General features: G+C 39.6%; 1 protein-coding gene across 1 annotated transcript in view; it reads left to right on the top strand.

Moving 5' to 3' along the window:
* LOC123513113 (mitochondrial import inner membrane translocase subunit Tim29-like) overlaps positions 1 to 9,254 on the top strand; it is a 28,966-nt gene extending 19,712 nt beyond the window's left edge. Inside the window, exons 2-4 of the mRNA XM_045269990.1 lie at positions 6,415 to 6,516; positions 7,986 to 8,160; positions 8,545 to 9,254. Of these exons, the coding sequence (XP_045125925.1) occupies positions 6,415 to 6,516; positions 7,986 to 8,160; positions 8,545 to 8,836 (569 nt within the window). The 3' untranslated portion in view covers positions 8,837 to 9,254. The remainder of the gene's footprint in view (positions 1 to 6,414; positions 6,517 to 7,985; positions 8,161 to 8,544) is intronic.
* The last annotated feature ends 1,068 nt before the right edge of the window (positions 9,255 to 10,322 follow it).

Below are 10,322 nucleotides of genomic sequence, written 5' to 3' on the forward strand. Positions count from 1 at the left end.
TTACAACTAGGTAAATACTAGGTAAACACACACACACACACACACACACACACACACACACAGAAGACGGTCGCTGAGCTGGAGAAATCATCTTTACTACTGCTGTTGCCGTTGCCTAAGAGTAACTAAGGTGGGTAAGGAGCATGTAATGTTTGTCCCGTCTCCATATGTTAACTGTTGAGAAGCAAGTAATGTCCAGGAAGGTGAATTTTAACTGTAACCTGCGTTGGAACCATCAGCTGAGTGTTTACATCTGCGCAACATGGTGAATTCGAAGAGAAATTAGACTTCACAGGCTTCAAGGTACAATGGAAAAGAGCGTCTATGTCAAGAAAATTCTGGAATTAGAAGGAAAAATTGAAAAACTATTTGAAAAGTATGGGAACTGGAAAAGAGTCATAACAATGTGCTGAAAGAGTGCTGAAATGAAGACAGAAAATGCAGTACTGAAAGAGGAAGTTAAGTTAATTAAAGTGAATTGCGACAAATGTGGAGAATCTTTAGGAAAAGTGATGGAGAAGCAGGCTGAATGGAAAAAAGTCAGGAAGTGGAAAGAAAGGAGGTAAATTACAAAGTTGCAAGTCTGGAAAAGGAAATCAAAGAGTCTGGGAGAAAACTTTGGGCCTTGCTGAAATTATAGATCAACAGATCATAGAAGAGAAGATTGCTGAGAAAGTTGTGAAGGTTATTAAGTCAAATGAGACATTGGTGAGGGAAACTGTAGACAAAAAGAGATGTGTGGTGATATTTGGTGTGGAGGAGGATAAGACACCGAGTAAAATGGAGAGAGAAAAACATAAAAAAGGTGATAAATAATATCATTAATGTGGTGCAGGAGGAGGGAAAAGACCTAGTACAAGAAATAGAGGACTTCCATAGAATTGGAAAGTTCACAGGAGAAGGTATGAGGCCAATAAGAATCAAACTTAAGTCACAAAAGGATGTAGATGAATTGGTGGAGAAGTCATGGAGGTTAGCCCAGCAGGAAACAACAAGGAAGATTTGGTTGAGAAGAGATCTCAGTGAAAAGGAAAGAGAAATGTTAAATGAGTTGAGAAAGGAGGCTTTGAAAAAAATGAAGAGAGGACAGAAGAGGAGAAGAAAGAGTTTTTCTGGAGAATCTTGGATATGAGACTGAGGAAGTGGTTCATAACCCAGAAAAGTACAGCAAGAAAGGACTAAAGAAACTTACGTATGAGCGAATGTAATGTATTCCAACATAAATGGAGTGATATCGGGATTTTAGAACTCAACGATTACTTGAGGACAAGAACCCAGATATTGTGGGTCTTACTGAAACAAAACTGAGAGAGGAGAAGACCTGATGATGGTTGGAGAAGGAAATATAATGTTTGGAAAAGAAATAGAGTAGGTAAGATGGGAGGAGGAGTGATGTTGCTGGTTAAAAAGATATAAAGGTGGATCAAGTGAAAGAAGGTATGGGAAAGGCAGAAGTGCTAAAGATCAGAGCAGAAACTAATGAAGGAAAAAGAGGCACTACATAGTGGTGTATGTACCACCTAAGACAAATGCATGGTCAGTACAGGAATATGAAGAAATGATAAGAGATACAGGAACATGTCTGGAAGAAATGTTGGGTGGCTGTGAACGAACTATAATGATGGGAGATTTTAATTGTAAAGAGGTGTGTTGGGAGGACTGGTCAATGGAAGGATCAGAGACAACATGGGAAATACACTATTGACACTGGCAATGGAAAATGTGTTAACTCAGTGGGTCAAAGAAGATACTAGGTTTGGAGGAGAGGAGCATCGTCAAGACTGGACTTGGTCTTTAGTACAGAGCCAATGGTCATTGAGGAGATGAGGGTGGAGTGCCCTTTAGCAAAGAGTGATCATGCAGTTTTGGAGTTCAAGGTGATAGATGAAGAGAAATCTAGAAGAAATGAAGAATATAAAGTGGGAAGATGGAATTATGCCAAGACAGATTTTGGAAACCTAAAGAAATTCTTTCAAGAGACAAATTGGATGAAATTCAAGAGTGCTAAGGAGCAAATGAAAAGTGGAAGGAATTTATAAAATATACAAAGAAGGTGAGAAAAATTTGTACCAATAAGACAACATAGAGAAGTTGGAAAGCAGGACTGGTTTAACGATAGATGTGAAAAGGCTAGAACAAGAAAAGAGGATGCATGGAAGAGGTGGAGAAGGAAAAGACGGATTAAGCAGTGGGAAAGTTACAAAAGAGCAAGAAATGAATATGTGTTGATTAGAAGAGAAGAAAGAAAGAAACAAGAAAAGGATATAATTGATAAATGTAAAGACCAACCAAGGCTTTTTACAGACATGTGAACAACAACATCAAAAATAGAAAGTATTGAAAGTTTAGAAGTAAATGGAGTATGCAGTGAAGATCCCAGGAAATGGCAGAGGCTATGAATGGATGCTTTCGGAAGGTATTCACAAAGGAGACTGCTTTTGACAAACCACTGGTAATGGAACAGAAAGGGATTATGAAGGAGTTTCAAGTAACTGTGGAGGAGATCAAGAATATGATGGGGAGTTTAGAAGTGAGAAAAGCTGTGGGACCTGATGGGGTATCAGGATGGATTTTAAGAGAATGCAGGAGCAACTGGCAGAAAAAGTTTGTGAAGTAATTGATGCCTCATTAAGGGAAGGTGTAGTGCCCCAAGACTGGAAAAGAGCTAACATTGTCCCAATTTATAAATCAGGTAACAAGAGAGACCCATTGAACTATAGACCAGTGTCACTTACAAGTGTGGTAGCTAAGATGTGTGAGAGGGTGGTGAAGAATAGATGGACAGACTTCTTGGAGAAAAATGACATACTTTGTGAGTGTCAATTTGGTTTTAGAAAAGGGCGTTCATGCACGACAAACCTGATATGTTACTATTCGAGGGTGATAGATGTAATACAGGAAAGAGATGGTTGGGCTGATGGAATATATCTGGATTTAAAAAGGCCTTTGATAAGGTACCACACGGAGACTGATCTGGAAACTTGAAATGGTAGGAGGAGTGCATGGCAGTTTACTAAAATGGATGGAAGACTTTTGGTAGGAAGAGAAATGAGAACAATAATTAAGGACAGACCATCAGAATGGGGCTTGGTGGAGAGTGGAGTTCCACAGGGATCAGTGTTGGCACCAGTAATGTTCGGTCTACATAAATGACATGGTGGATGGGGTGTCCAGTTATGTGAGCCTATTTGCAGACGATGCAAAATTGTTAAGAAAAGTGAGATGTGACAAAGATTGCGAACTACTCCAGGAAGACTTGGACAGAATATGGAAATGGAGCTGTACATGGCAAATGGAGTTCAACACGACAAAATGCAAGAAAATAGAGTTTGGCAAGAGTGAAAGAAGAATCAGGAGTATGTACAAGATAGGAAATGAAGACATAAAACCAGTCATGAAGAAAAAGACCTTGGGGTGACAATTACCAATGACCTATCGCCAGAGAGACATATAAACAAAATAATTGGAGAAGTATTGAACTTATTGAGGAACATAAGAGTGGCGTCAGTATATTTAGATGAAGAAATGATGAAGAAAATAATTACTGCAATGATAAGACCAAGGCTTGAATATGCAACAATACAGTGGGCTCGAACTTAAAGAAACACATAAGGAAACTAGAGAAAGTACAGAGGGCTGCAACAAAATGGTGCCTGACTTAAGAGATTTGACTTATGAAGACAGACTGAACAGAATGCAACTTCCGACCCTGGAAAACAGAGAGAAAGGGAGACCTGATAGCAATATACAGAGTGATGATTGGCATGGAAAAATGGATAGGGAAGATCTGTGTATGTGGAATGAAAGAATGTCGAGAGGGCATGGGAAAAACTAAAATGGCCACTTATAGGAGAGATGTGAAAAAATATAGCTTCCCTCATAGAAGGGTGGAAGCATGGAATAGTTTAGACGTGGAAGTGGTCACGCAAGGAATATTCATGAATTTAAGAAAAAGCTGGACATTAGTAGATATGGAGACGGGACAGTACGAGCATAGCTCCTTTCCCGTATGTTACAATTAGGTAAATACAATTAGGTAAATACACACACACACACACACACACACACACACACACACACACACACACACACACACACACACACACACACATATGAGGAGAGACTAAAGGCTATGGATCTACCAACCTTGGAGCAGAGAAGAGAGAGAGGGGATCTGATACAAGTTTATAAATTGATTAACGGAATGGATGAAGTGGATAATGAGAAACTGATCCTGAGAGAAGAATATGACTTTAGAAGCACAAGATCGCATAGTAAGAAACTAAGGAAGGGACGATGTCTGAGAGATGTTAAAAAATATAGTTTCCCGCAAAGATGTATTGAGACGTGGAACAGATTAAATGAAGAAGTAGTGTTTGCAACGAGTGTGCATACTTTTAAAGTAAGATTGGATAAGTTTAGATATGGAGATGGGGCCACACGAGCATAAAGCCCAGGCCCTGTAAAACTACAACTACAACTAAGTAAATACACACATACACACACAAGACTAAAGAGAAAAAAGATCTGGGAATGATTATACAGGAAAATCTTAGTCCTGAAAAACACACAAGCAAGATATTTGGATTATTATATAAAATGTTGACTAATATAAGAGTGGCATTCCAATACATGGACAAAGATATGATGAAAAAAATCATCATAAGCATGATACATCCAAAACTGGAATATGCAGCAGTAGTGTGGGCTTTGAGCTCTAAAAAGGATATAGAAAGATTAGAAAGGATACAGAAGATTGCTACAAAGATGGTGCTGGAACTGAAGGACCTAACATATGAAGAACGATTAAAGGAAATGGGACTGCCAACCTTACAAGATAGAAGAGAATGAGGGAACCTAATAACAATGTACTACAAGATAGTCAATGGCATTGAAAAGATAGACAAGGAAGACCTGGTGCTGGTGACAGAAGAAGATAGAATGACAACAGGACATGTAAAGAAGATTAGGATGAGGCAGTGTGTGAAGGATATTGAAAATACAGTTTTCCCACACAGAACGGTGGGAAAGTGGAATGCATTGAATAATGAAGTTGTTACAGCACAAAATATGCATAACTTTAAGGAAAAATTAGATGGATGCAGACATGGTGACAGGACATTATGAGATCCGCTTGAATTCTGTACAATACAACTAGGTAAATACACACACACACACACACACACACACACACACACACACACACACACACACACACACGGCCCGGTAGCTCAGTGGTTAGAGCACTGGCTTCACAAGCCAGAGGACCGGGATTCGATTCCCCGGCTGGGTGGAGATATTTGGGTGTGTCTCCTTTCACGTGTAGCCCCTGTTCACCTAGCTGTGAGTAGGTACGGGATGTAAATCGAGGAGTTGTGACCTTGTTGTCCCGGTGTGTGGTGTGTGCCTGGTCTCAGACCTATCCGAAGATCGGAAATAATGAGCTCTGAGCTCGTTCCGTAGGGTAACGTCTGGCTGTCTCGTCAGAGACTGCAGCAGATCAAACAGTGAATACACACACACACACACACACACACACACACACACACACACACACACACACACACACACACACACACACACGCACACAGGGAAGATCTGTGTATGTGGAATGAAAGAATGTCGAGGGCATGGGAAAAACTAAAATGGCCACTTATAGGAGAGATGTGAAAAATATAGCTTCCCTCATAGAAGGGTGGAAGCATGGAATAGTTTAGGCGTGGAAGTGGTCAAGCGCAAGGAATATTCATGATTTTAAGAAAAAGCTGGACATTAGTAGATATGGAGATGGGACAGTACGAGCATAGCTCTTTTCCCGTATGTTAGAATTAGGTAAATACAATTAGGTAAATACACACACACACACACACACACAAAAAAAAAAAAAAAAAAAAAAAAAAGTGGGAGGGGTGGAACTGGTAAAACACACCTGTGTTATTGAGGGGATATTAGTGTGTTCTTCCAAGAGCTGGAATGGGTTAGGTTTAGATTAATTTAGTCCATTAATTTGACAGTTTACCTCTTCCTTGACTAGATTACCACTTGAAACAGCATCATATTTTGTTGGGAAATAAGTTGTCTTGAAATTAGAATGCTTAGGTTATATGATAATCCCCAAGTTCAGATGTAACCAAATACAAATAAGGAGGAATTTCGCCCTGGCTTGCTGGCTTGACAAGTGCATCATGTCAACTGACCACCACACAGTCTTACATAAACAATTTCATGTTAGTGCTGTACATCTGAAGAGGAGAAATATTTACCCTCAAGAGGTGCATGTGCAGGAAATGAACTCCTGATATTGATATTTAAATTAAAGCACTGTAGGCATTAGGACCAAGTACTAATCATCATGTGACAAGATAATATATTAACCTTCCTACCTCTCTTCATTATTTGGTGGTTTGTCCGCAGGTGACTACTGGGCCACCGTGGCGCAAGACTACAAGGAAGTGGCACTCGACACTGTGAAGGAATCCAGGAAACACCCGCTGAAGTCAAGTGCTTACATTTCTTGTGAGTCAGCGTGTGTTCATCTTCCATTGAAGGACGTCTGTCGCATGACCATGGTTGTACAGTGTAGAGGAACTTCTTGCAGTTTCCCTTACTTTCTTATCATGTAATTTATCCTGATGAGGAGACATCAGGAGCTGGAAGATGAACTGTAGTCCTGACTTCCTCTTGAATGTCTTCCTCTATCTCATCACTGCTGTGGAGACAGGAAACAGTGAGCATCCTGACTCTTTAAGAGGATAGAGATGTTTACTTAGAGAAAGAACATAATGACATTTTATTTAAAGACAGAGAGAGTAAAGGTATCAGTGGTATAGTAGGAAATGTTTTGCTATATCTTTAACCAAAGAATGACATGTACTAATTGGATCAAGAACTAAATGTTGAATTGCCTAAAAAGATGAACAATTAGTCCAGCATAACCATATATAGCTGGTGTGTCAATGCTTGTAGAACATTAACCATTATAAGAGTAACATAGTTGTAATGAGTTGGGTAGTGGTATGTTGAAGGGATGGTGCAGAAAACAAAATCACTCAGGATGTGGAGAGAAGAGTAACATGTGGTAGCATTTGGTGAAGTAAATAGAAAAGAAAGTTAGGCAATATATGTGTGAGTTACAGTAATCACCACTCTAGAACACTAGTAAAAGCAGGAGCTCATGGAAATTATATAATTATATCATTTGTAAAGTAGCTTAGTGGTGTAGTGAAGGGCATGCTTGGCTGAAACACAAGACATCCGGAGTTGAAATCCTCAGCATGAAACTGTGTTCACCTGGCTCAAAATTAAATGTTAGCTTAGGAGTTGTGACCTTGCAGCAACATTCCTCTGTTCATCCAGCAGTGAAAAGGTACAGAATGTTAGCTAAGGAGTTGTGGCAACCACCACTTTGTCCTTCCAACAGTTAAAACATGTAAAACTAAAGCCATGAAGTTGTGGTCTTGCATGCCAATAGGAGCAAAAAGTTAGCAGCCTTAGCTTCCTCCATATTTGATGTGTGTGTGCTTGCTAATGAGCGATCAGTAGTGCTGTATGCCACATCTGAAAGTAAATAAGACAAGGTATTACTGTGGTTTATTCTACATGCTAGTGAAAGTAGAAAAATGAATGATCAGTAGGTAAAATTCTCAGGTCATTGATCAAAACAGAACAAGAAATAATGTCTTCAAATTTGGTAAACAATAAAGGAGAGAGATAGTTAGGAATTAATTCTCAAATAGAGAAGTGGATGAATTGAGTGGACTCAGTGATCAAGTTGTTAGTGCTGAAGCATTAGGAATTTTCAAAAGATTAGACAAATTAATGGATAAAAATGATGGGTGGAAATAGGAAGGTATGTTGACTATGTTCCATGCAGGTAATGCCATGTGTAGCCCTTACATTTGCACCAACCTTCATTTTCTGATGTTCGTGTATGATATGCACTTTTGATCCTTGGCTCAGATTCAGCAGCCAGTTTGTGCTTGCAGTGATAGCTGGCATAGTGTATGCAGTCAAAACCAACCCTGATGAGAGAGACTACAAAGACATGCTGCACAGATACATGAACGAGTCGGCCATGTTGAGCAGCAAGGTCAGGAATGCCAAGGTGGATGATCACCTCCACTACATGGCTGACTGCTTCGACCACCACCTCTTGAGAAGGTGAGGCCACAGGTGCAGGTCTTGTGTGAGTGTGATGTCAGGCAGTGTAATGAGATGGTGTTGTGTTCTCATTATAGCTGTGTTGCCAGGCTATGGTTTGACAAGGCTGCTGGTACAGAAGGAATGTCATTGAATATGTTAGGTATGTAGGTGAATTACGGATAGCATTGTGTTCTGCATGTTTCTTGTTTTATATTTATGTACCTCACACTTCTCAGGCTTTGCTTTTTTTATATTGTATAAATCTTTTAATTCCTTTAGTTTGAAATGTTGATGTGAATGATATAGAGAACAGTAAATGCTTAGTATTTTTTGTCAGATACTAAATAAACCATATCTCATTTATGTAGAGATGGGATTGATAAGGAGTGCATTTTTGTTCAGGCTGAGTCTTGGAATTTGCTCCTTTCTGTGGGTGGACAATTACTCCAAGGAATGTGGAGTTTTCAAGAGCCAGTGTGGATACCTGAAGCCTCGCTACCTCACCTTCCATAAGCGGGTGCAGGATGTGGGCTTCCTGGGACACTGGTGGAGGACTCGACGACTCATGGAGGAGTTTGACATCAACCACCAGGAGCTGCCACAAGAAGCTGATGAATTGGGACTAAGAGACAAGCTAGAGTTAATGTGGGAATTTGCAAAAGGGAAAGTTTCTCAAATCAGAAATGTTTTGTGAGGTGAGTAGTGTATTAATTGTGATCTGAACAAAATAATGAAAGTGTATATGGATTCGACATGGTAAGGGGGAAGGGGATGAGTTGTGGAGTTTTGGAGATGGTGCAATTGAAAAGATTATAATGAATAGATAGAAGATAGTAATGAATGAATGCTGGTGCATAATGCTGAGATGAAGACAAATGTGAGTATTGAATGGTAGGAAAACACAAACTTGTGTTTTCCTACCATTCAATATGCACGCTGGTGCATAATGTGAAGGCATCACCCATGTTGTATAAAGTTAAGAATAGAGAGTTGGAATATGAGAATGAGAGCAAGAATTGTAGTGTGCTAAGACAACCATCAAATGGAGTCCCTTGTGTGCTATGACCAGCTCCTCATAGAAACTCTCATAAATAAATGTACAAACTTGGAACAAGCTAGTGGATTCCTTTACTTTTATTACAAGAACTACTTTATCTTAGTACTGGTGTTACTGAAGTTTGCATACAGTGGTATAGAGGCATTGGAAAAGAAGATGGTGGCAATTCGTGTATCCATCAAGCTTTTAGAGGTGTTTGTGTGAAGGCTGCCTGAGCACCCATCAAAACAAAGAAGTGAAGCTGCTTTCATACTTTTGTTCCATCCAGTGGTTAATATTATCCAGATGAAAGCTACCACCTTCAGCTTGCACCTTGCATGTTGCAAGTTTGGTGGTGAGCTGTTTGGGGCCCATATTCTGAAACACTTCCACACTGAATTTTCACTATTTTCAAAGGGCTCTAGTTGAAGTGACAGGTTTTTAAGGGTGTTTCGGTAATTCTTGTGATATATTAGCAAGTTTTCTGCATTATCAACAGGACAAATGCTCTTTAGAACTCAGCTAAGGATCTCTGTGGTGTTTGAAAGAAGGAAGCGTTTCTGAATATGGTGCTGGGTTGTAGGAACCCAGCAGTGCTTTCTCAGTAAATAATTGCTGAACCAGGAAATTTTTGTGGTCAAGATGATATAAACTCAAACTACAAGCTGATGGAGTGAGTGTACCTTCCTTCCACCCAGCCTCCCACCACTTGTGATCCTTGGTGGATTAACTTTTTTTTTTTTTTTTTTTTTTTTTTATTTATTTATTTATTTATTTTTTTTTTTTTGCAAGAGGGAGACCTGCCAAAGGCAACAAAGCATTTAAAAAAAAAAGGCCCACCAAAAACTACAGGTTCCCTAATAGGAACTAGCCTTAATGGAATTAGCCAAAAAATGGACAAATGTCTTGAAACCTCCCTTTTAAAAGAAGTCAAGTCATAGGAAGATGGAAATATAAAAGCAGGCAGGGAGTTCCAGAGTTTACCAGTGAAAGGTATGAATGATTGGCAGTACTGGTTAACTCTTGCATTAGATGGTTGGACAGAATAGGGATGAGAGGAAGAAGAAAGCCTTGTACAGTGAGGCTGCAGGAGGAGGGGAGGCATGCAGCTAGCAAGATCAGTAGAGCAGTTAGTATAAAAATA

This window comes from Portunus trituberculatus, chromosome 35, assembly GCF_017591435.1.
Source record: "Portunus trituberculatus isolate SZX2019 chromosome 35, ASM1759143v1, whole genome shotgun sequence".
NCBI lineage: Eukaryota > Metazoa > Arthropoda > Malacostraca > Decapoda > Portunidae > Portunus > Portunus trituberculatus.